Source organism: Cervus canadensis, chromosome 8 (assembly GCF_019320065.1).
Source record: "Cervus canadensis isolate Bull #8, Minnesota chromosome 8, ASM1932006v1, whole genome shotgun sequence".
NCBI lineage: Eukaryota > Metazoa > Chordata > Mammalia > Artiodactyla > Cervidae > Cervus > Cervus canadensis.
In genome coordinates, this window is record NC_057393.1 from 29,525,556 (window position 1) to 29,552,554 (window position 26,999).

At 39.7% G+C, this 26,999-nt stretch overlaps 1 protein-coding gene and 1 non-coding gene across 3 annotated transcripts; both read left to right on the forward strand.

The window, feature by feature from the left end:
• The first annotated feature begins 3,642 nt into the window (after positions 1–3,642).
• On the forward strand, positions 3,643–26,846 carry CWF19L1 (CWF19 like cell cycle control factor 1). 2 transcript variants are annotated; one of them, XM_043475740.1, is made up of 14 exons: positions 3,643–3,783; positions 5,989–6,073; positions 7,453–7,531; positions 8,201–8,302; positions 9,917–10,131; positions 11,994–12,112; positions 13,452–13,536; positions 15,158–15,298; positions 17,142–17,256; positions 17,954–18,033; positions 21,630–21,839; positions 23,148–23,267; positions 23,672–23,769; positions 26,410–26,846. In XM_043475740.1, the coding sequence occupies exons 1-14, from the start codon at positions 3,761–3,763 to the stop codon at positions 26,555–26,557; spliced, it is 1,620 nt and encodes a 539-aa protein (XP_043331675.1). In that variant the 5' UTR covers positions 3,643–3,760; the 3' UTR covers positions 26,558–26,846. The 2 variants fall into 2 exon arrangements, with proteins under 2 accessions (XP_043331675.1, XP_043331676.1); XM_043475741.1 differs by having other exon boundaries at positions 3,720–3,783; positions 7,469–7,531.
• LOC122446935 lies at positions 22,799–22,946 on the forward strand. The gene has a single exon (XR_006271077.1). It is a non-coding gene; the product is annotated as a small nucleolar RNA SNORA12 (small nucleolar RNA).
• Positions 26,847–26,999: the final 153 nt, after the last annotated feature.

Sequence of the window (26,999 nt, forward strand, 5' to 3'; positions counted from 1 at the left end):
TTTCCCACCATTTAAGTTCTAGAAGTCCACCATGATCCTCTGCTTCTCTGAACTATTGCTGTGGTCTCCTTAACTATGCCTCTAACCTGCAGTCTACGCTGCTGGCAGTTCAATCTTTCTAAAATGTAAACTGGCCACATTACTCCTGCTTGGAATTCTTTCATGACTTCTCATGGTGTCTTTGAAAAAGTGAGACTTTCTTTTTTAAACTTAGAAACCAACATTTTAATAAGTATTTCATATTACTTTTGTGTTTCTGAGGAAGTAGTCAAATGTAATTCCCTTTGGTTCTTTATTAAACTTTCTGTAACTGTTTTTCATATAAGATTCGAAGCATTTGGCCAGATACACACCCTGACACAAACTAGCATTTTGAAATTGGTGTCAGTATAGAGAGGCAACAACATCCCCAATTCTATTCAGGGTTCTCCTAAGGTAAAGCTGAAAATACCGTAGTTTTAATCTTTCATTCTATTAATGTATTAGATTTATTGATTTGTGTGTGTTGAGCCATCTTTGTGGGCTTTCCTGATAGCTCAGTTGGTAAAGAATCTGCCTGCAATGCAGGAGACCCTGGTTCAATTCTTGGATCAGGAAGATCCACTGGAGAAGGAATAGGCTACCCACTCCAGTATTCTTGGGCTTCCCTTGTGGCTCAGCTGGTAAAGAATCGGCATGCAATGCAGAAGACCTGGGTTTGATCCCTGGGTTGGGAAGATCCCCTGGAGAAGGGAAAGGCTACCCACTCCAGTATTCTGGCCTGGAGAATTCCATGGACTGGGTCACAAAGAGTCAAATACAACTGAGTGACTTTCACAACAACAGCACAACAACCATCTTTGTATCCCAGGGATAAATCCCACTTGATCATGTATATGAGTCTTAATGTGCTATTGAATTTGGTTTGCTAGTATTTTGTTAAGAAGCTTTATATCTATATTCATCAAGGATATTGGCCTGCAGTTTTTTTGTAGTATCCTAATCTGGCTTTGGTATCAGGGTAATGCTCACCTCATGAGTTTAGGAGTGTTCCCTCTTCAGATTTTTGGGAAGAGTTTGAGAAAGATTGGCATTACTTCTTTTTTTAGTAGAATTCACCAGTGAAACCATCTGATTCTGGGCTTTTCTTTGTTGGGAGATTTTGATTACTGATTTAAAATCTTTACTCTTTATTGATTTGTTCAGATTTTTCCATTTCTTCCTGACTCAATCTTGGTAAATCATATGTTTCTAAGAATTTATCCATTTCTTCAGGTTGTCCAATTTGTTGGCAGATAATTGCTTATATAGTCTCTGTATTTCAGTAGATTTCCTCTTTCATTAACTTTTTTATTTGAGACCTATCTCTTTTTGTCTTGGTTAGCCCAGCTAAAGGTTTGCCAATTTTGTTTATCTTTTCCAAAACCAACTTAATTTCATTGATCTTTTCTATTGTTCTTCAGCTCTCTATTTCATGTATTTCTACTCTATTTTTTCCTGCTTTCTGCTAACCTTGGGCTTAGTTTGTTTTTGTTTTTCTAGTTCCTTGAGGTGTAGTGTTAGGCTTTTTGAGATCTCTCTTTTTTTTTGATATAGGCATTTGTAGCTGTAAACTTCCCTCTTAGAACTTATTTTGCAACATCCATAAATTTTGGTATGTTGTGTTTCCAGGTTCATGTTTCATCTGATTTTCCTTTGATTTCTGTTTTTGTTCTTTTGTTGTTCAAGAGTATGTTTTTCATGCATTTGTGAATTTCCAATTTTTCTCCTGTTACTGGATTCTAGTTTTGTGACATTGTATTTAGAAAAGATACTTGATATAGTTTCTATCTTTTTGAATTTGTTGAGACTTGTAGCCAAATACATGATCTAGCTTGGAGAAAGTTCATGTGCAGTTGGCAAGAATGTGTTTCCTAAATCCATATTTCTTAGCATGCATACAAGGCCCCTATTTCATTCCTTTTTTAAATTTTACTTCTTATTACTCTGAGACTTAACCCTGTACTCAGCTGTCATGAGCTACCTTAAATTACCATGGATGAGGTGTCTTTTTTTTTTCTTTCATAAACTTTCTACTTTACAACAGATTTAGATTTGCTGGAAAGTTGTAAAGGTAACACAGAATTCCATATACCTAAGTTTAAAAAGGATAACAGAATTTCATGGTTGAGTTTTCACTTCTCAACCATGTTTCCTCTTCCTGAAATGATTACCTGCCCATGCTTGACAAACTTCTCTTATTTAAGATTCAGTCTTGATCTTCACTCCTGGGCTATGCTGTAGTGTGCTAAAAGTAGAAAAAAAAAACATGTTAGTGTGCCAGCAATACAGAGACATCGATGTTTATGAGGCAGGTAATTTGATCTTTCCAAAAAAAATTGTAGAAGTTGTGAGGAAAATCAGACTTTTTGTTGTTCTTTCTTAAACTTAAATTTTAGTTAATTTTGAATTGCTTAGGTTGCCTGTGATGAGTCTTCCATGCATCTCAGTTATCAGGAATTCTTCTTTGTTTCCATTTCACTAAACACTGTTGTCTCCAACCAGTAAGACTGAATTCTCAAAAAAAAAAAAAAAAAGTCACTGTCATGAAAAACAACTAAAAAGGTAGGTAGGCTATTGTGGATTAAAGGAGATGAGAGAGAGAGCTGAATCCAGGTGTGAAATGTGATTGGATCATGAATGAAAACAAAGGTATAAAATAAACTTGGGAGGACACAAGAACTTTAAATATAAATGTGTGTTAGGTGGATAATTTTGAATTAAGGTTAATTTTTTTAGGTGTGTTAATGGTGGTGTGGTTTTGTAGGAGGGTGTCCATCTTCCAGACGTTCAGGCTGGCGTTTTGAACTGTGGTGTTTGAACTAGATGTTTGAACTGTGGTGTTGGAGAAGACTCTTGAGAGTCCCTTGGACAGCAAGGAGATCCAACCAGCCCATCCTAAAGGAAATCAGTCCTGAATACTCATTGGAAGGACTGATGATGAAGCTGAAACTCCAGTACTTTGACCACCTGATGCGAAGAACTGACTCGTTGGAAAAGACCCTGATGCTGGGAAAGATTGAAGGCGGGAGGAGAAGGGGACGACAGAGGATGAGATGGCTGGATGGCACCACCGATTCAATGGACATGAATTTGAGTAAACTTTGGGAGTTGGTGATGGACAGGGAGGCCTGGCATACTGCAGTCCATGGTGTCGCAGAGTCGGACAAGACTGAGCGACTGAACCGAACTGTCCTTCTTAAGAGATACATGCTGAGGTATTCTGCTGTCTTCAATTTACTTTCAAATGACTCTGGGAATAAAAGTATTAATACTATGCACCTTGAAGGAAAGAAGAGGGAGGGAGGAGTAAATTTGGCAACTTGTTGACACATGAATCTGGGGGATGGCCATTGTTCTTTCAACTTTTTGATAGGTTTAAAAGTTACAAAAAGCATGTGTGCATGGAATCCGTCTTCCCCACAAGAGTGACATGGTTAGGTTGGGGCCAACATTGTGCAGACAGCTTTCTAGCAGCTCACTAATTTCAACTGCCGCCAAATTAAAAAATTACAGTGGGAATATTTTTCTTCGTTACCTCTTCTACGCTCCTTTTTCGATTCCTCGGTGAGGCGAAACCATCTGAGACAGACCTTTGTCCCTCGGCACTCTCCGTAGGTAACTGAGCTTTCATTGGTTGGGCGCGCTGTCGTCTTATCGCAGTGCGGCCGAGTTTTCCGGAGGCGTGTGGGTTCGCAGTTCCAGTTTTGCGTGGTCGGCCCAACTCAGGGTGTTAACGCAGATGGCTCAGAAACCGCTGCGTCTGTAAGTGACCTTGAGTCCGAAGCCTGTGTGTCTCTGTGTGTGTCTGTGTGTTTGTGTCTGCTGGAGAGGGTTTTTCTAAAGACGTGAAGAAAGGAGGAAAAGCCCGGGATGGAAGCCCGGCGGCTGCTGGTGAGCGCCTTACGCGTCTTCGCCCGGCCACGGCAGGCAGGCCTCTTCTCCCGATTGTTTTCGCTTCTGAAGAGGGAGACTAGTGTCTGCAGTCGCAGAGAGAAGAGGAAGCTGCCAGAGTCAGGCCTACATGTTAGGCCTTCCTGGCCTCTGACATCATTTCCCCTTCGTTTCTCTTTGCAGTATATTTATTAGCCAAAAATTGTAGGCATGGGCCCATTGATGGGCCCTGGGCAGGGTTCGACTAAGGAGAAAGATAGGGCCTTTGCCCTGGCGTGTTTTTTCAGAGGGGTGGTGAGGAGAAGCCTTCCATTCATCCATTCATTCAACAGCATTGATTGAACAGATGCAGTGCGCCAGGCACTGGTGCTAGGCGTTGCACAGATGGAATTCCTGCCCTAATGAATTTTATAGTTTAGGGGAACAAATACTAATCAGAGAAACCAGATAAATGTTAAATTATGGTCCTGGTAAATGGCAGAAGGAAAAGGTTCACGGTTCTGGGAGGATTTATATAGGATAATTTCGGTTAATGTGAGGAATCAAGGAAGTGAGGATTGAGCTTTGATTAATAGTCTTTTTTTTGGTCTTTATTCCAAAAAAAGTCACTGGAATGTTTACAAACACCTTGACATGATCAAATTTTCATTTTGAAAAGCGATTCTGGCTGCAGTGTGAAGAAAAAGTTAGAGCCAAAGTAGAAGACAGCTAGGACTAGGTAAATGAAGAAAATGCAGGAATTCAAGGTCTGTTAAAGAGAGGACATCAACACGGCTTGGAGATGTTTGGTTATGAGTGTGAAGAAGTCAGCATTGTCCGGATCCTAGATTTCTGTTTTTCTTCAATAGGATTGGAAACTGTGGCAAAGGGCCCAGATGAGGAGATGATGAGTTTTGAGGTGTCTTATGATGTACAGACTGGACGGTGGCTGTCCCCCAAACAATGGCAATCCCATGTGACAACTGCTGTAAAAGGAAGTGCAGGGTCCTGTGGGAACACTAGGAATTGGTGACTGATAGGGACTGGAGGGCTCTGAAGATAAATGAACATGCCAAATAATTTATTACAGGGTTTGCCCTGATGTTTGGGTTTCTAAAGTTTTGAGAAGAGGACTTTCTGAGCTGATCAGGAAGGCTTTAGAGATGAGCTCAGCCTTGAAAGATGGGAAGTCTTTTAGATTCAAGATGGGTAGAGTGGGACTGTTAGGAGACGTCACCACCCCAACAGAATGGCAGAGACAGAGAGAGTGATCAGATTGACTGTAGAGAAGGTTTCTGTTTTGGAACTTGGAGAAAGCATTAGGGAAAGAGATCAGGGACTTGTGAAAAGCTGTCATCTCTCTGGCTGTGGAGTTGTCTTAATGTTTTTGAGGAAAGAACATTAAGCTGTTGGCTTTATGTAGGATGGACAGGAAGAAGGGAAGGTATTAGAGGAAATATAAGTATATTCCCTATGTTGTAGCCATTACCAGATTCATTATATTTCTCTCTGATTCTGCCTCTTCAGTAACTACAGGACTCTCAGTTGCTCTGCCTCGTAATTGTCCTAAGGCAGAAAATAGAAAGAAAATTCCTCTTCTTTATATTCCTTAACATGTCCTCAGCATAGTACTTGGCATACTGCACTTAGCAAAGCATATTGTAGGTGCTCAGCGTGTGTTTGTTGAATGGATGACTGAAATCCTGTGCTAAGATAGTGGCAGTGGAAATGAAAAGTACAAGAGGATCACAAAAGATACTTGTAAAAGGAATTGAAGAGACTGGATGGGGGATTTTTGCCTCTTGGTAATCAAGTTGGCAGTAGACTTATGCACAAAACTTGGCAAGTGAGAAGAAACTGGTTCAATTTTGGAGGAAATGATAAGCTAAATTTTAGATATGGTGAAGATAACTGGTGAGACCTTCAGTTGGAGCCACCCAGCAGTCACTAATAGTTCACATGCCTTGAACCCCTCAGGTAACCTCAGAGAGACTGGAATCCAAATCTCACTGATCCAGGAAGACTAGTATATATACCAAACATGGCAGGCCCATTTGTGTGTCCTGAACTGCTTTAACATTTATATATTATTTGCAGCTTGGCATGTGGAGATGTCGAAGGAAAGTTTGATGCTTTATTCAATAGAGTTCGAGCAATTCAGAAGAAAAGTGGAAACTTTGACGTAAGATGTTTCTTTCTACTGCATTTAAAAATTTGATTGTTGTAATCAAACATATTAAAGTTTGGGCTTCTTTATACATTTCTGGAACACCTACTCTCTTGTTAGACTGAGTTTCTTTTGTGAGCATGGAAATTTAGTAACCGAAGAGTGGTATGGGAAAGGGGATGTGTTTACTGTAGACTTTTTTTATACTCTTGAATTTGAGTTTTGTTACTTTATTACTTTACACAAAACTGAAAACAGACTTGCAAAACCTTCCTTCAGTTCAGTTTAGTTCAGTCCCTCAGTAGTGTTTGACTCTTTGCGACCTGATGAACTGCAGCACTCCAGGCCTCCCTGTCCATCACCAACCCCCGGAGCCTACCCAAACTCAATGGCCATCAAGTCGGTGATGCTATCCAACCACTTCATCCTCTGTCATCCCCTTCTCCTTCTGCCTTCAATCTTTCCCAGCATCAGGGTCTTTTCAAATGAGTCAGCTCTTCGCATCAGGTGGCCAAAGTATTGGGAGTTTCAGCTTCAACATCAGTCCTTCCAGTGAACACCCAGGACTGATCTCCTTTAGGATGGACTGGTTATCAGTCCTTCCAATGAACACCCAGGACTGATCTCCTTTAGGATGGACTGGTTAGATCTCCTTGGAGTCCAAGGGACTCTCAAGAATCTTCTCCAACACCACAGTTCAAAAGCATCAGTTCTTTGGCACTCAGCTTTCTTTATAGTCCCAACTCTCACATCCATACATGACCACTGGAAAAATCTCCCTTAGTGATTCTGATTACTGGGTTTGGGAAGCACAGATCTATTTCATGGGTGTATGGTGTGGATGAAGTCAGACAAAATATGTGCAAATGCTTCACAAACTAAAGAGCCCTGATTGTTATGTATTGTTGACTACTGGACTCTAAATTCTTAGAGTACAGAAGAGTATTGTAGGTATGGGAATTATTTGTTCATTGGGCTAACGGTTGAGTAAGACAACAAGCAGGAAATGTGTCCTTTTTTTTTTTAGTTTTTTTTTTTTTAAATGTGTCCTTTATTTCCTATATCTCTCAGGGTACCTAATACCCGAGGGATACCTGAGTTTTGTATTTCATAGAGATATTCTTCAAGGTTGATTTCTCCATTTTTTCCCTGACCCTCTCATCCCCTTCCCAAGCTTGTATTTGACAGCTAGAGAGCCAAAATTTAGTAATTGGTAGAATCAGAGTAACTACTACAATTGTTAAAGAATTGTTTAGAAATTCTATAAATTAAGGAAAAAAATGGTTAGAGATAATTAAATAGGGTAATTAGCCAAATAATGTTACTGTCAATTAATTATGTACTATTTGATAGTTTTTTAAAAATCTCATATCTGTTTAAAAAACTCATTTTAGCTGCTGTTGTGTGTAGGAAATTTCTTTGGCTCCACTCCAGATGCTGAATGGGAGGAATATAAAACTGGCATCAAGAAAGGTATAGAACTTATTTTTCTTTTTAATATTTCATTTATTTGGCTGTGCCAGGTTTTAGTTGCAGCTTGTGGGATCTAGTTCCCCAACCAGGCAATCAACCCAGGCCCTCCGCATTGGGAGTGTGGAGTCTTGGCCACTGGACCACCAGGGAAGTCCCCAGAACTTATTTTTAACATGGTTTTTAACAAAGTTTTAAGGCTCCCTGGTTCTTGCCAAGTTGTTTTTTACATGTTAGTGATTTAAAAGTTTGCCTTTGAGTTTTGCGTTGATCTGGGAAGAATTTCTATGCGTCCAGATGTTCAAATTTTTAATTTGGCTGGATTTAGTTCCAGGGAAAAGAATTCTCTTCTCAGTGGGAAAGAATTGAATAATGCAACTGTATGTGTTCTTTCCTTTTTTTCAGTTTCAGTGTTTTTTTTATGAAGCTCTTTTGGGTCTGCCTTCCTAACTGTACATCGACCATTCGTTCTAAGATGTGATAAGCCTAGTGATGCCATTTAATAATCAAGCCACAAGGTTGGCTGTAGGATGTCCTCTGTGGTGAGCGTGTTCCACGTGGAGGATTGCAGGCTTTACCTTCACTACGAATGTTTTTCCTGTGGGGAAGCAGTTCTCAGGTCCCCAAGCAGATCTGCTAACTAGCGAGTGTCATGTCTGTTTCTCTCACTAGCTCCTATTCAGACATATGTGCTGGGTGCCAATAACCAAGAAACAGTAAAATATTTCCAAGATGTTGATGGGTGTGAGTTAGCTGAGAACATTACTTATCTGGGTAAGTGGATATGTTTTTTTAAGCGGATATTTTTTATGTGTTTGTAATGAACATAATGTGTCTCAGGAATTAGTCTCCCAGGAAATTTGTGGCTGGATTCATCTGCCATTACTGCCGGAGAGAATGGGGATCAGGGGGTTCTTTTCTAAAGTCAGTGTCCATATGCTTCAGACTATGTCGTTTTTCCTCTGTTGTCTCTGGTGTCTCACACCTCTCCCCAATCTCCTTATACTCCCACAACCCAATATATACTGTTTCAGCCAACTAGAGGAGTAAACTGTTTGACCACAATGTTTGGAGTACCTAAGGTATAAATTGTGTTTTGTTTTGTTTTTTTAATTCCATGTATGTGGTCTCACCGTGTAACATTGCTAGATATATACAGCTTATTTGTTAATTAGACTCCTAATTTTCTATAGCTCTAGGTTTCACTGAGGTTTTAAAAAACTCAAGTTTTTAATGCTGGTTCTTGGGTTTTTCACTACTTTTCTGTCCTTTTTCCAATTCAAGGTCCACTTTTCAATTCCAGGTTAAAGTTGTTCCTCTGCAACCCCCTGAAACTCTTATAGTGGGTCCTTTCAGTGTCTGGCTGTTTTTTTGTTTTGTTTTTTAAAAAAAAAAAAGCTCAGATTTTGCTTTTCTTCTTCCCGTGCTCCGCTCCTTCTACCATTACTGCTTCTTGCATCATTCAACTCAGTTTTTTCCTGGAGAAGGAAATAGTAACCCACTCCAGTATTCTTGCCTGGAAAAGTCCATGGACAGAGGAGCCTGGCGGGCTGCAGTCCATGGGGTTACATGACTGAGCATGTGTGCACGAGGGTGGAGGGAGATGGGTTGGTAGCAGTAAAGTGGGAGAACTAAAAAAAAACACCTGTGTTTTCTAAAATGGCTCGACTACTCTTCACATTTCCTCTCTCTTGGTCTCTGTTTTCTTTAGAAAGCTTCCACATTTCCTTTGCTATAAATGCTCCTTTATAGTTTTTTTTTTTTATTAGTATGTGTGTTCTTTATTACCTTGTTATTCTTGTTAGTCAGTATATGGAAAGAGCCATGTGAGAGACAGTAGATGAAAGGGAGGTGAAAGCTGATGGAACAAGGTTTTGGAGGCAACACAAAGGAAGAGAATCAAGGGCACAAGCCAGGAATAAATTGAGAAGATGGCAGAGTCTCTTAACTTTTCCTAAATAATTGCTCTTTCCTAATGTTTTCCTTCATTTGGAAGTGTCTGCCTTCATAAAGTGGACATCTATTCTAGACTATAGTTTACTCAAACCTGCAATTTTTTTTTTTTCTTCTCAGTGCCACTCCAGGTGTCTAGATTTCTTTTAGTCCCTATGGAGTCTCTAGAAGGCAGAAAGCCTTTTTCTTAATCAGTGCTTCCAAAGTTTTTTCAGTTGTGAGGCACTTAGAGCAGTCAGCCTGTGGGCTCCAGCAGCTTCCACATAAGGACAGCTCTTATGTACTGAACAGGAATACTGTTGTAGCCATCCAGCGTTGAGATCTGGGAGCCAGAAGTGGGCTTTAAGAGAGTTGGGGCATGAAAGAGATTCATCACCAGCATGACATTTCCTTCTGCAGTGTGACTAAAACTTCTCCATTTTTCTCTGAACCCAGGTCGTAAAGGTGTCTTCACTGGAAGTTCAGGACTACAGATTGTGTACCTCAGTGGGACAGAGTCCTTAAATGAGCCTGTCCCAGGTTACAGTTTCAGTCCCAAGGATGTGTCTTCCCTGAGGACAATGCTGTGTTCAACACCCCAGTTTAAGGGTGTTGATATCTTGCTCACATCCCCGTGGCCCAAGTATGTGGGGAACTTTGGGAATTCTTCTGTGAGTAGTGTTTGTTCAGTTGGAATTTCTAAAAACAAATTGCAGTGGCTTAATTTGAGCTTTTTTTTTTTTTTTTCCTCTTTGAGTGTTTCAGTTCTTAGTTCCTTTCAGTAGAAATCTTGTGTGAATTTTTTCGGGATACTTAAAGCCTATTGGCTGATGAAAGCAAGTTGATCTTGTGAAAACACAGCTCACGAATGAAATTGCTGAAGTCTTAGTTATAAATGAAAGTTTTTTAAGAATTGTAGTCTCTGCCTCAAGTATCCTTTCTTAGCCTTCTTAAGATGTTTTGAGGAGTCACTAATATTCAGTGAAATATTCATAGCTAGTGGCAGCTCTGCAGTTTTATTTTTCCCTTTCCATTCCAGATTATATCTTTTTGGCTATTAAAATATTTTAAAAGATGGAATCATTATGGGAGTGAAGATAGCGATCTAAAGTTGGGACACAGTATGTTCAAAACTTAGTACTTCTTTAATGGGAATGCTTTAATGTTGGAATGTATTGGACTGTGTCGTTGGATTTGATCTAAATGCTTTTTATAAGAAGAGGATGTACACCAGGTTGGTGAGTGACAGCTACACTGGTGGAAAATAAGCCTAAGGAAGACCTTGAAAGATTGTCTGTGAGGGCAGAAAGCATCCACTGAGCTTCAGTGAAGGAAAATGTAAAGAGTATATTTAGGGGAAAAATATCAGTTCCTAGATGCAGAGTTATCAGTGATGATCCAGAAAAGGGCCTTGTAGACTACTGTCTGTCAGCTTTAGTACAATATGTCTGTGACCAAAAAGGCCAACAAAACACCAGGCATTGTCAGGATATTGAAGGTAGAAGGGACATGCTCTTCCCCTTCCAAAAACCCATGGTTATTCTGCCACTAGAACATAAGGGGCAGTAGATTCAGAGAAAGACTACTAAAGTGATGATGGGAGGAAGACAAGTGATACTTTATAAGGAAGAATGAAAAGGGGTGCTAAAAAAAAGTTTATAATTTTTGATTAAACTTAACTTTAGTGAAAATGAATAATCACACAAGATATTTATAGGGGAAAAAACACCAGTCCCTAAGATACTAGCCTCAAGGCCAATTCCCTTCCCTTCAGCAGACACCTGAAGGAGGCAGGCATAAGACAAAAGGAAAGTGTTGCTTTATTTAGTGAAAATTAACTCTGATAATTTCTCTTTTTCCAGTTCATACTTTCTCTTAGAATGAAGTTCTAAGAGAAAGTATGAACTGGTTATGGGTGAGAGGTCACATAATTTGTTGTTGATGGAAGCTCTGGGAATAAGCCTAACTTTTGACAGACTGAACCAGGGACATGGTTATGCCCTTCTGCAAGCCATGCCTTCCTTGACTGAAGCAAAATAGAGGGCTGTGTGCTTATGTGATGAAGTCCCTGAATGTTCTATGGCAAATATTCTGTGGATCCTAGGGGCCCTGATCCTCGGGGCTTTTGATTTTAATCTTCTGTAGTGACTGTTACTGCCTGCATTATCAGAACTACAGGAGCACAGCAAAGCAAATTGTAGACACACAGTCTGTGGGCTCCAGAGAGAGAATACTTACCTTCCCAAATGAGATTTTCATAAATCTTGTTTTGGGTGTTTATATGGAGGAGTAACCTTCCTCCTTAACTTCTGGCTTCTAATTGTTGTTCCTATTTCTGCATTTGTAATTGGCCCATTTCCCCTTATGTGTTTAATTTCTCTGATTGCCATAGAGTGGAATTCATGATGCAAATTCTACTGCCACATTGTAGCCACATAAAAATTCCAAAGACGTTTCAAAGTGTCTTGTTATATCTCTGCATTTCATGATAACTCCTAGATCTGTTAATGATGACTAAATTTCTGTTTACTAGGGAGAAGTGGATACCAAAAAATGTGGCTCTGCTTTGATCTCCAGTCTTGCCACAGGCTTGAAACCAAGATATCATTTTGCTGCTTTGGAAAAGACCTATTATGAGAGGCTTCCATATCGGTGAGTAGCATTCCATTCTTTTTGGTTTTTTGAAGAATTTGCTTGGATTTTCTGTGTAAACTTCTCCCTTTCATTTCAGCTATATTACATCTTGGTTTCTTTTAGTTTCTCAGGCATGAAATAAGTGACCCTCAAACCATTCCACTTCTCTGAGTTTAGTTTCCTAATTTGAAATACAAAGGATTGGCCAATACAGAGCCCCTTGTAGGTGTAAGGGTCTGACATTACAGTGCTGTTTAATCATCATAGCTTGATGTATAGTATGTCCTATTTTGATCAGGTTAAACAGTGCTCCTTGTATAGTCTTAAACTCAGGGTAATTACCTAAGAAGCATTTCAATTTAGGAATCAAAAACTTGTATCAATTTTTTTTTCTTCTTTTTTTCAGTATAGTTTGGAAGTGGAGTTTTTAAAGGATATATTGCAGAAAAAATAAAACCAGTGTTTTACAAGTTATAGAGTTAAGTAAAGTTTATTGTGAATGACCATCACTGTAAAGGGCATGGATAATCCCTAAGTAATTTATATTTATTTTTTTTATTCAAAAGCATTATATGTGTTGTTAAAAGTTCAAAAAATATAGGTGAGCAAAAGAAGAATATAACCTGCTCTTTGCCTATAAATCCCACAGCCTAAGGTATAAACATAGATATTACAGATTTTTGTTTTATATCTCCATATATGCCTTCTAGAAAAACCTCTTCTTCTCTGAAACCATACAGTAAAAACAGAAAGGTTATTGGAACAAGCCACTCAAAGGCAATTCAACCTTTAAGGATGCAAATATATATTTCTCTGAAGAACATAGACCAGTGGCCAATAGGCGCGTGAAAAGATGCTCTCACATCATTAGCCCTTAGGGTATTCTAATATATTACTACACAAAAGAAGAGAGAATAGTATAATGAACCCTCCTGAACCCATAACCTACATCAACAATTATCAACATTTTGCCAGTTGCCCAACTCTTTTAAAATCAAGACTTTTTTTGTGCTTTTCAGATTTGTGATCTCATTTTCTCCTAACAGCAGCCCTGGGAAGTAGGCATGATTATTCTACTGAATGGATGGGTAACATCTGAGATAATACTGTTGATGATGTAGTCATGGACTTAAGCCTATGCTCTTTTCATGGACCCATGGAATCTACATATTTTGTAATTGCAGATCAAAAGGAAAGTTTGTTGTTGGGATTCATTGGCAGTGTAGTGGTTAGGCCTCAGTGCTTCCATTGCTGGGTTCGCTCCCTAGTCAGGGAAGTAAGAATGCGCAAGCCTCGAGCCACGGCCAAAAAAAGGTAAAGTTTGTTGATAACCTATTATCTTTCAAATATATTACAGAAATCACATTGTTCTACAGGAAAATGCACAGCATGCCACCAGGTTTATAGCTCTGGCAAATGTTGGAAATCCAGAAAAGAAAAAGGTAAATGTTGAGTGTTTGGTGGTTGGTTAGTATTCATTGTTTGCCTGATAAATGTTCCTCTTGCCCAGTTTAGGATTCAGATCTTCTCTTCTTCCCAACTGTAATGTCCCAGTACTTCAGCGACTTTACTCTTTGTAATAATATGGTAATGAAAGGTCAGTTTCCTTGGGTCCTTTGTAGGAGATTTTAGGGAAGGGTTTGGGAAAATAGGCCCAGTGGAACAAAGGCAGATTTTCAAATGAGTTATGTTCCTTTCTTCCCACATCCATGTGGTTGTCTCCATGGGTATTTTTCAAGAGTTTGACATCCGATGGTACTACTGCTTTGCTTCTTTTAGCAACTTCATTTAGTCAAAATAATAAAATCTTCCCAAGGATTTACCTAAGCTCTCCTTGGCTTTGGGCAGTCTTAGTGACACCTGGAATCTGGCTTTATACTGGAAAACTGTGCAAGTGAATGAAAGAAAATATACCAGAAAAGTATATATATTGGTTTTCTCACTTCCTTGAGAGCATTTCTGATTCTTTAAGGCCAAAAGCCAGGATATTGTGGATTGAGACAGCTAAAGATTAGAACAGTTAGTCAAGTGGGAAAACAGATAAATTATCTGAAGATTTTTCTCACTTTAATAGGCCATGAAAAGTGTACATGCAAAAGATAAGCAAATACCTATTTTGTTTTTTCCATAATAGCTCAAACTTTGGGGCCCAGGGCATTCTTAGCAAGTTTTGATTTGTAATTTCTTTTTTTATTAATAACTTATCTGCCTTTCCTCCCTTCTTCCTTCCTTCCTTTTTTTAAATTGCCCTTTTAAGACTGAGTATCACTTACAGTATTTTTAGTCTGTTGTTTTACTTTTAGGGACCTGTTAGCCTTAGCCCTAAGTAATGCATACTTCACTCAGAGTATGCAATTTTGAAATCAGCAAGTATTATTAAAGTCATCTCAAAATTTTGTTCCAGTCTACACCCCCACCGGCAACGTATGAGACTGTTTTCTGTCTGCATTCTCAATGGGTAGGGTCAAGGTTTTATTGACATTTTTGCCATCCTGATAAGAAGAAGGTTGTGTGCCAGTGTTCATTGATTGTATTTCCCTGATCAGTAGTGAGGTTAAGCATCTATTCATATCTCACATAAAGTTTTCAATATTTGTGCCGTCCGTCCTAGATTCTAGATATTTACATATTTAGTTCATTGCTACTAATCCCTAAGAAAATTTATCTGAATCAAAGGAAAACACTAAATTGTTTTTCATTGGAAAAAAACAAGGGCAGTACAGTGACTATTGACAAAGTACAAAAAGATAAAGGACTGAGAGACAAAAGCAATTTGTCTTCAAGGATTATGGAGCAAATCCCTCTAGGGCTTGTAGTGTTAACTATTTTGTGTAAGGGCTGGACTTTGATTAGTTGCTTGTTACTTCATCAGCCCTTGGTTAGCCCCTGCGGAGATCACCGAAATGGCATTGTTATGGATTCTCTGAACCACAGATAGGCTGGTTGCTTCTCTGTAGTTTTACTCAGTTTCTGAAGATTTTTGTGCAATTTTACAATCCAAGAGGTTGGTTATATCTGCATAAGTAGTATACAAATAATAATATTGTTATTCTTTTTCCAAAGTATCTTTATGCATTCAGCATTGTTCCTATGAAACTAATGGATGCAGCAGAACTGGTAAAACAGCCGCCAGATGTCACTGAAAACCCTTACAGAAAATCTGGGAAGGAAGCATCCACAGAAAAGCAAACCCCTGCCCCTGAGGTGGGTTCTCATTGAGAGGTGACATTTTCTGGGCATGGTTACCCATTATAGGTGTCTTTTCCCTGGTTATAATTTAGTTCATAAGGCAACTTTAATCCCTAGAACCTTAATCTCTTTTTTTCTCCTTTGGGAAATTGTGGTGATTAGAAAGCCTTAGTAGATTTCCAGTAGGATCAATGTGTGTGTGTACATTTAATTGTAGTTTGGGGTTAACAGTTTTATATTTTAAGTCTTTCAATGTCTAAAGTTGGTTCAAATATTAGGGTTACACATATAACATCTTTCCTGTTTAAAGTTACTTCCCTGTTCCTAACTTTTCAGGCAAGGATCCAACTGCTTGTTAGCAATGTAATTTGTTATTTTATAATGAGTGGTAGGTCAGGAAGCAACAGTTAGAACTGGACATGGAACAATAGACTGGTTCTAAATCAGGAAAGGAGTATGTCAAGGCTGTACGTTGTCACCCTGCTTATTTAACTTATATGCAGAGTACATCATGAGAAACACTGGGCTGAATGAAGCATAAGCCAGAATCAAGATTGCCGGGAGAAATATCAATAACCTCAGATATGCAGATGCCACCACCCTTATGGCAGAAGGTGAAAAGGAACTAAAGAGCCTCCTGATGAAAGTGAAAGAGGAGAGTGAAAAAGTTGGCTTAAAACTCAACATTCAGGAAACTAAGATCATGGTGTCTGGTCCCATCACTTTGTGGCAAGTAGATGGGGAAACAATGGAAACAGTGACAGACTTTATTTTTTTGGGCTTCAAAATCACTGCAGATGGTGACTGCAGACATGAAATTAAAAGATGCTTGCTTCTTGGAAGAAAAGTTATGACCAACCTAGACAGCATATTAAAAAGCAGAGACATTACTTTGCCAACAGAGGTCCGTCTAGTTAAAACTATGGTTTTTCCAGTAGTCATGTATGGATGTGAGAGTTGGACTATAGAGAAGGCTGAGTGCAGAAGAATTGATGCTTTTGAACTGTGGTGTTGGAGAAGACTCTTGAGAGTCCCTTGGACAGCAAGGAGATCAACTAGTCCATCCTAAAGAAAATCAGTCCTGAATTTTCATTGGAAGGACTGATGCTGAAGCTGAAACTCCAATACTTTGGCTGCCTGATGCGAAGAACTGACTCATTTGAAAAGACCCTGATGCTGGGAAAGATTGAAGGCAGGAGGAGAAGGGGACAACAGAGGATGAGATGGTTGGATGGCAGAGTAAACTCTGGGAGTTGGTGATGGACAGGGAGGCCTGGTGTGCTGCAGTCCATGGGGTCGCAAAGAGTCAGACACAACTGAGCAACTGGAACTGAACTGAACTGAATGAGTGGTAGTAGGTCAATAAGATTTACTCTGAAGAGATTTCTTAATAGCAGACTTTTCTGAAATTCATTTTCCCTCACTCAAGCAAGGAATGTCAAGTTCCCTTACTAGTATGAATGGTCTGCTTTCTTAGACTTTCTTTATGAGCAGCCTTTTATTTTTTTAAATTAAAACTCAGTTAAAGTCGTTTGATCTGTGAAATTGTAAGCCTACTACAGCCCTACTGAGAGAGGGAAAGGGATTTGGGTGGGGTCATGCTATTGTGTTTTAGGCAAGAATTGCTGTATAACTTACATTTTGATTCGCTTTTCCAAAGGGATGAATTTGGTGGTAGCTGAGATAAGTTTTGAGAGGTGTGACTGAGTCGAGGCATCAGGACTGGGAAACTCTTTTGCTTCTCTAGATTAGGCAGAAGGGGCTGGGAGGAAGGTAGCAATGTTCCCTTGTGTGTGATGGTTGGCTACTTGCTTAAAGGTTAGTTTAATAACATTTACTCTTCTCTTGGCTGTTCCAGGAAGAATCAGCCTGCCAGTTTTTCTTTGATTTAAATGAAAAGCAGGGAAGGAAGCGTTCATCTACAGGCAGAGACAGCAAGTCTTCTCCTCACCCAAAGCAGCCTCGGAAACCTCGTAAGTACCTTGGTTCCAGAGGTCTCTTCTTTGGGCAATACTGGTTATTTTGGGTCTTGTTTGGGAAGCAGCATTGCTCAAAGGGCCTCTTCTGGCAGAAGATTAATAATAAAAACAAAAGGATGCAAAGATGGCCTGACTTTGACGCTGTCTGAGGCTATTTCTGTAAGAACTATGGAGAAAGTTCCTTTCCTTCATGTCTGTAAAACAGAAGGTTAAGAGCCTACAAAACCAGTGCAGGTTTATAAAATAATAATCAAAATGTTAGCAAAGACAGCTGTTAATACACTGAGATCTTCTTTTCCACCCACTTGTTTCAAAGATGAAGAAGTTGACATTGTAACTCCTGGGGTCATGTGACTAGCTGGTGGCATGACTGGAACTAGAAATGGGGCTCCAGACACCCAGTTGAATGTTCTCTTATTGCAGTCAGTTGCCAGTTACATGCTGTGGTTATCACTTGTAGATCACCTACCTGTGGACTGGTTACAAATTCAGAACGTCTGTAGACATTTAGCTTCATTGACAATGGCGATGGGGGCGGGGGTCATGGTGGGAGCACAGCAGACCCACTGTGGCAGTAGTGTGTACATACAGTGTTTGCAGGACATAAAGATCAGACAAGGCTGAGTTCTGTCGGTGGTTATGTGCTGTAATGCTTGGACCATGGTAACATTTGTCTTTCTTCCACATGAAGCTCAGCCTCCAGGACCCTGCTGGTTTTGCCTTGCCAGCCCTGAAGTGGAAAAGCATTTGGTGGTCAACATTGGCACACATGTGAGTTACTTCCCTGAACCTCTTGCAGAGAGGAAGACACCTGTTTCTTTTCTGTTGACTTTATGGAGTCATGGTTTCCATATAAAATTTACCTACTTTAAGTGTGCGATTCAGTGACTTTTAGTAAGCTTCCTGATTGTACAGTCATCACATAATACAGGTTTAAAACATGTTCATCACTTCAGTAAGGTTCCTCAGGCCCATTTCCTGTTAATCCCCACGCCCACCTTCAGTTCCTGGAAACCACTCAGCTACTTTGTTTTCATTTCTGTCTGGATATTTCCTATAAATGGAATTGTACAGCATCTTTGCATCTGGCTTCTTTTACTTAGCATAATATTCTTCTTACTCATGTTGTAGCATGTATCAGTTTTTTATTCCTCCTTGTCAAATAGTATTCCATTGTATGGATAGACTACATTTTTTCTATTTATTCATTAAATGGACATTTGAGTTGTTTCCCCTTTATGGCTGCTAGTGAATATTTGCATACATGTCTTTGTGTGAACATATATTTTTCCTCTTGGATAGCCCTAACCTAAGAAGTGGAGTTGTTTGTAATTTTATGTTTAATTTTTTAAGAAACTGCCAAACTATTTTTCAAAATAGCTGCACCATCTTGTTTTCCCATCAGCAATGTATGAGAGTTCTTGTTTTTCTACATCCTCCCCAACATTTGATATTTTCTATCTTTTTGACCATAGCAACTATAGCAATTCTTTTGTGGTTTAGTCGAATCAGTTTCACAAGATTCCTCCTTCTTTCCCTCCTCTCTGACAAATAGGTATGGCTTTCCTAGGGTGATGCTTTTATGAAATTCTTGAACTTTATATATATATTTTTTTAACTTTATATGTTTTTATTCCATACTATTTGGGGATGATGAGTTGCTTTTTTGAATTACCGTTTGAAACAAAGATTTTCTTTGTCCCTGAAAAGGAGTCCTCTGTTGCTTATACACTCATATTTGGCAAAAAATGTTGATATTCTTTTTTTGTATCTTCAGATTTTAAAACTTGAGTTTATTAATTTTTATCAATAGTAACTATGTAATATTGGGAACTGATTTACACTAATTATAAAAGACTGAAGTGATAAATTCTCAGTTTTGCCTAGTAGTAGAGGATATAGCTTTCTGATGACAGGAAGACTGACATCCACATTTCTGGTCTGGGTATCTGGGAACCCAAGATGATAATTATAAGATTGCTGGGTAAGCACTGAATCAGACTATGACAACTGGATGATCTTGAGAAGGATTTTATTCAGGCTGTGGAAAGTTCTGATGGACTACGTGTGTCTCACTGTGAAGTCCTCCTATTTCAGACTTCCCCAAATGCTTTTCCTTGGGCATGACTTGCTTAGATATTAAACAATACTTGTTTTTGACCCTCATTCTTCTGGGATCCATATAGACCATTATCCTTCTTTTTCATTCACTTAGAATGAAAAGAAGCTTAATTTTTAGAGTTACAGTTGCACCCTAGTCACCCATGACTAGAAACGGCTATTTTCCAAGGCTCCTGAGGATAATACATACAGATCATTTCGTAGTGTGTGATGCTTTTGCAGGCAGATACTTTCATCCATTTTTCATTGATTTATTCTGATTTTGTTTCCTGGGGATGACCTTTTTTTCCTCAGCTTATCCTGATAATGAGGGCCTTTTACTATGAGCCTAGGGGAATTTCAAGGAAAACTCTTTGCTTCTTATCTTGACCTGAAGTTAGAGGGGCAAAAAGCATATCGGATTTTGATTGTGGACCAAATAGGAGGTCACATGATGATTTTAGCTTAGAGCTTACCTACCAATCAAGTTTACCCTTACCTGTACTGTCCTTTGTTGGTAGAAATCTCTTGTGAATGTCTGGTGACCTGTGGGTATCTGGCTGAGGACTTGGGAGTCCCCTGTCTGCAACCACTCCTTTCGATCCCCTTTCATTACTTTTTTCCCCTGGCTTTTCTCTGTCGTTGCCATGCCTTCCCAGAGAAGGAAATGGCAACCCACTCCAGTATTCTTGCCTGGAGAATCCCAGGGACAGAGGAGCCTGGTGGGCTGCCATCTATGGGGTCGCACGGAGTTGGACACAACTGAAGTGACTTAGCAGCAGCAGCAGCAGCCATGCCTTCTTCAAGGGGTATACATAGAAGTATGCTAATGACCCATGGGTTTAAATTGGTAAAAGCAGATGCAGACTGCTAAGAGTCCAGAATAGGTACTGCAGAATCCATGCATTTATGGGAGAAATACTCATTCAGGTTCTACTTAGATAGATAAAATTAGAGATGAATTCAAGTACAGCACAGATTAGAAGTTGAGAGTTTGAAAAGCAGGAAGGAGACTGGGCAAGTTTGAAACGTCACAAAAACTAGAAGGTACTGCCTTAGGGGTGCTGTTTAGACTAGAAGCCTTCAGTAGCTTCAAGGCACATCACAGTATAAAAACTGCCATTTATGGCAGTAACCCTCTGACATAAAGGCTAGAAAATGTAATTTTCTAGAGTAACCTTTTAAAACAAACACAATCACATTGGTTACTGTACTTTTTTTTTTTTTTACTGTTTTAGTGCTTATGAGGTTTTGATGAACTTTAGTCATCTGGTATATTAACTCTGTAGATGTGTTCAATCCTCTGTGCCAAGGAGATCAAGGATGATAATGCTTTAGTTTGTTGCTGTTACCTATCTTGTCTTTCTGTTGGACTTTCTCAGTGTAGATGAAAAATAAATGACTCTTTCCTTCAGTCTTAACTTTGAACGCACCACACTAAAAGTATACTTTGGATTGTTTTTCTACAGCTCTGGTACCTTCATTTGCCTGGCCCTTTCTCTGCTCTCTTCCCTTCAAAGTATGTCTGAGTGGCAGAACAGTCTTGTGTGTTTGGGTTTTGACAGAAATATTTTTAGTTGCTGTTTAGCTGTCGACAGCCATTGCTGGGAACCATAGTTTTCTTTGGATGTACCTGAGTTTGAAATTTCTTCTTCCTTCCCCGTTAGATTATGTTTGCTTTCATTTTGTAAAGGTCAGTCAGCAGCTTAAGGCTGTAGGGACATGGGAGGCTAATCATGTCATCTTAGCCTTTTTCGTGAACCCAGGAGGTGTATTTAGGGGTGGGATTAGGTGTCACTGTAGGGGAAGTGGTTCATTTGAAATCAGAAGTGGTTCCTTTGAAATCAGAAGTGGTTCCTTTGAAATCAGAAGTGGTATCTTCCTGTGGCTGAGAGTGATAGTCACTGGAAAATTGTTAAATTGTTTCAAGTTTGGAGCCTGGGAGGAAAAAGGAAGTTTGTTGTTCTGGTCTCCTTCAGCTCTGGTGTGTTTGTAGCCAAAAGTCAGTCTTGTGTGCTGCTCATTTTTCCCCAGTTCATTTGATAGTTGCATAGAAATTTGTTGCATCTAACCTCATTCTTTAGCAGGTACTTGACAACAATGTTGTCATAACCTCTAAAATCAGATTTTTTTTAAAAGGAGAAGTTCTGCTGGTAGGGTCTGGTGCACTTTCCCCACACCCTCGCAGCTCACACTTTGTAGAGGCTTTTCTCTGAAGAATCACACATGCAGTATTGAAGTCTCACTTCTGTGTGCTTCCTCTTCAGTGCTACCTTGCCCTGGCCAAAGGAGGCTTATCTGATGACCATGTCCTCATTCTGCCCATTGGACACTACCAGTCAGTGGTGGAGCTTTCAGCAGAGGTGGTGGAAGAGGTGGAGAAGTACAAGGCTACATTGAGGAGGTTCTTTAGGAGTCGAGGCAAACGATGTGTTCTATTTGAGAGAAATTATAAGAGCCATCACCTGCAGCTACAGGTATGTGATCTCTGTCCAAGAGCTTGGAAGGGCCTGGATATTGATAAATATTTATATAATGTTAATTTTTTTGAAGTATAGTTGACTTACAATATTGTATTAGTTTCACATGTACAGCAAAGTGATTCAGTTCATGTATATATATATAAAATACTATTTTCCATTTATAGGTTATTACAAGATATTGAATATAATTCCCTGTACTAGGTTCATCTATTTATGTTGCTGCAAATGGCAATAGTTCATTGTTTTTCATGGCTGAATAATATTCCATTGTGTATATATACAACATTTTCTTGAGGCAGTCGTCTGTTGATGGACGCTTGGGTTGTACTGTAAATTGGTGCAGCTGTTACGGAAAACAGTATAGAGGTTTCTCAAAAAACTAAAGATAGATCCTTTGATCCAGCAGTCTTACTCCTGGGTATATATCCAGAAAAGATGAAAACTCTTAATTCAAAAAAATGCATGCACCCCAATTTTCATAGCAGCACTATTACAACAGCTAAGACATAGAAACAATCCAAGTGCCCATCAACAAATGTTAATACTTAATTTTAATAAATATTTAAGTATTTGATTCTAATATAAGATTAAGTATTTAAATAGTTGACGTAATACTTCAAAAAATTTAGTATGAACTTTCATATTAATATTTAAATAATATTCATTTAAAAGGTTATAGTTTCTGGCGATAACTCCAGGGACTTCACAGGGAAGTACATAGTCAGCACAACTGAATAGCACAGGTAGTTAAGTGCCTTGTTGAGAAAAGAAATGGATAGTTCAGGAAGGTTCCAAGAAAGATTTGGGCCTTGACAGATAAGAGTTTGGGAAGAGAGTGGGTATTTTGTGTGACGCTTAGCATGAGTGACAGCTCACAGGTAGGAAGGAGTCTCAGGTCTTGCCTGGGGCTACCAGCTCAGAAATTCAGAGACTGTTATGGGTAATTTGATTGTCATTGTGGTGGTTTTCTTTCTGGCACATTTGTTAAGTTTTCAAATGGGCCTGACTCTGCCACATATATTATATAGGAGCTGGCAAAGGCTTGATGACAAAGAGATCTCTTTCTAGCCTTTTCTGCATCAGAGATGGCCTCCCACATGTGAAAGGCTGTCTCATAAGTTTAAGTCCTTACAGACAGGATGACATAGCCTGTCTGGCCTGAGGAAAATGTCTGCTGAGGGGTGTTCCTCCACCCCTGTGATGGATTTGCTACATCTCAGAGACTGTACGGGCGGCACCTCTCTGAGACCTGCACAAAGAATTTCTCCTGTCTCTTCCACCCCGCTCCCCCGCCTTCCCCAGGTCATTCCTGTGCCACTCAGCAGCTGTGCTACTGATGACATTAAAGACGCCTTCATCACTCAGGCACAGGAACAGCAGATAGAGCTCCTGGAAATCCCAGAGCACTCAGACATCAAGCAGGTAAAACAGGAGAGGAAGGTGATATTCCAGGAGATACTGGGTTTCTGGCCTATAGAGCCTGAGGTACTCAGAGGCATTCAACAAATGTTAAATAGGCAGGTGACAATTTGGTACTCGAGCATGGGGTATTGATTAGACTAGAGATGAAGATTATATTATAGCAGTTCCTTGGTGCTTTCCCGGGAAGGGCAAGAAGTTGGAAATTTCCTACGGCAGGAACTTAGGGAGGTAGGTGCCACTGGGAGGATCTTTGTAATATCTGCCAGTGGCTTTTTAAACTTTAGTTGTATTAAAGTTCTTGTACTTCTAAATTCTTTGCCAAATTAAAGCTCTTAAGAGATGGGCTGGGATTTTCAATGTTTAAAGTACTATTACATGTCCTCATATGACTCTGTTTACTGTAGATTGCACAGCCAGGAGCAGCATATTTTTATGTTGAACTTGACACAGGAGAGAAACTTTTCCACAGAATTAAAAAGAATTTTCCTTTGCAGTTTGGAAGGTTTGTATATTTTTCTTATTTTAAATGTGTTTTCACTAGACCTACTCTGAATACAGTAGTGGACTGCATTACGAGTTAAATAAAAAGCCAAACCAGAAATAGTCCTTGCCCTAAGGAACAAATAGTCTTAGGGCAAGTCAGGTACTTACGTATATGACAGTAATGTAATGTAGAATGTGGAAAGTACCATAAAAAAGTTTTGAGGAACAATGTACTTTAGAAATCCAGAGAAGGGAGAGCCCATTTCTGCTTGATGGAAGGCATCATGAAAGGGCTGAAGTTGAGCCTGGGAGAGAGATTTAGAGGGTAAACTCTGGTGCATGGGCATTCTAGCCCAAGGGAGGAAAATGCTACCATGAACATGTGCTCTGTGCCAGGCACTGTGCCAAGAACTTTCCATGCATTACCTCATTTAATCTTCTAAACTCTGTATGGTAGGTACTGTCATCCCAGTTTACCAGTCTGGAGAATGAGACTCGGGAGGAGTGCCCAATAGAACTTTCCATGATGACAGACATAGTCTATAAATCTACACTGTCCTACACAGTAATCCCCAGCCCCATTACTAGTGATTACCGAGCACTTGAAATGTGGCTAATGTGACTGAGAAACTCCATTTCATTTAATTAATTATGATTAAATTTAAATGTATTAGGCTGCTGGCTTCATTGGGCTTCCCAGGTGGCTCAGTGGTAAAGAATCTGCCTACGCAGGAGTTGCAGGAGATGTGGGGTTTGATCCCCTGGAGGCGGAAAAGGCAACCCACTCCAGTATTCTTGCCTGGGAAATCCCATGGACGGAAGAGTCTGGTGTACTACAGTCCATGAGGTTGCAAAGAGTTGGACATGACCGAGCATGCAGGCACACTGCATGGTGGTTTTAGTAATGGACAGTGTGGCTCTAGAGTGGTGAGGTAGCTTGTCCATGGTCACAGTGACCTGGCCTGCTGGACCCCAAAATTGAGGTCTTAACTCATTGCTCTGCGGTGTCCTAAAGATTTGGATGAGGCTTCATTTCTGTTCCTCACATCATGGAGAACATGACTGCAGAACTGTACAGGGAGTGGTATAAATTAGGCAGAGACTGAAGGCAGGAATTTGCTGGCAAGAAGAGATTTTGGAGGGTAATTGGAAGAATGTGCAGGACAGATTATCTGGTGCTGGTGTCTGTGTTTTGCAGTGGTTTTTTTCCCCCTAGTAGAACTGAGGTTTGAATCAACCTTGAACCATTCTTGGGCCAATTTGGAAAGCCTCTAAGAGACTGCCACCCGTAGATAAGTCTAGTAAATGTAGTAGTCTACATTTTCAAAGAAGATAATAAATGAGAAAAAATGTATTAGGAGCTTCAGACATCTGACATTATCTTTTGTGTTGTTGATTCAGCAGCAGACACAGGTTTAGATACTGATGGCACACGCATGTAAGCTTACAAAGGAGAGATTCTTTGAATGATTTTATGTTCCTGATAGTTGTATTTTCAACACTGAGTATTTTCAAAGTAGTAACTTACAGGTGATAGTGAAAGTGTTAGTCACTCAGTCATGTTCGACTCTTTGCCACTCCATGGACTGTAGTCTGCCAGGTTCCTCTGTCTGTGGGATTTTCCAGGCAAGAGTAGATCAAACCTGCGTCTCCTGTGTCTCCTGCATTAGCAGGCAGATTTTTTACCATCTGAACCACCAGGGAACATAGCATTTTATAGTTAACAAAATACTTGAGAAGACATCTTTTTTTTTCCTGCTGTATAAGAAGGGTGGGTCTATCTTCATTCTACAGATGAAGAGATAGGCTCATAGTCTGCCCAGAGAATAAGAACTTGAGCTTAGGTCCTTTGACTTTTGGAAGACTCTGTGATTTGTTTTTAGCCTTTCTATTTACTGTAGCTTCAAAGTGGAAAATGAACCAAACAAATGTACAAACAGGATTATTTCTAATATATCAAAATAAATAAAAATAGAAAGCAGTGGCATTTAGAAGATAGCTTGTGTGAGACGTGATTTTGTTGACATTGAGCATGTAGTATTGTGCCTGTATAGACTTGAGGGCACTAGAAAGAGGCAGAAAGTCAGACTGGGGTATGATACTAGGTGCCTGACTTTTCACCATGCCCTCAGCACATTAATGGCCTGAGATAACAAAACTAGAGTTTAAGGCAGGATGTAATTACAACTAGTTTGGTGCTTTGATTGTGTTATCTTCATACATTGGAAAACCCTTATTTTGCATGTCATAGGTGAGGAAATTAAGACACAGAGATGAAGTAATCTGTTCTTAGACAGCAAACGGCAGAGCTGGGAATGGAATCCAGTCTCTGATTTTTCTGATTGCAGGGCCTGCCCCCTTTCTACTGTGTCATGTTGATTCTCTAGGTACCAGTAATGTAGTTCCAGGTTGTTCAGAGGAGTAAATGGAATTTGAGGGGTTAGAGAAGAGCTAAGACCTGGGCTGGTCAGTTTAAAACAGATGTGATTTTGATAGAATGGCAGAGATAGCCCTCAGGGAAGAGAACATGGTGTGAGCAAAGTTAGAGGAATTTGCATACCTTTTTTGGGTGATGCTGAGCAGAGCTCTCTGGCTAGAGAGGAATCGAAGGTTTTGGACTGATACTGTCCATTTTGACTTCTTTGTGCTCTTTTTGCAGGGAGGTCCTGGCTAGTGAAGCTATCCTTAATATTCCTGACAAGTCTGACTGGAGGAAGTGTCAGATCAGTAAGGAAGAGGAGGAGACTCTCGCTCGCCGCTTCCGGAAAGACTTTGAGCCCTTTGACTTCACTGTGGATGATGACTGAGCAAAGGGAAAAAGCACCTTATGAACTTCACAGGATATAATAGCAGCCTATTTTTTAAGAAACAACAGTCTCCCATGGGGACTGTTTCCCTGCCTCTTTTTTGTGTATTCCCATGGAACCTGCCTGTAGCAAGAGGCCTAAGATTGAATATTTTTTGGGAAAAGTCATATTTTAGGATGAAGATCTATGTTAAAAGCATATCTGTCATCCAGTTCCAAGTAGAGCTTATGCTTGTCAACATTTTCAAAAATATTTAAACTATTATAAAATCCAAATGCTTTTTCATGGTTGGGAAGTGTCTTGTGTTCATGTTACCTGTAACTATTGAAATGAAGTAGCGTGTGTGTGTATAGTAGGAGGGGCCAGGGCTTTAGGTCCAGCTGTTATCCCAGGATCTCACAGGTGCCTTCTTACTGAGCAACCCAGGATGGAGAAGTGACCC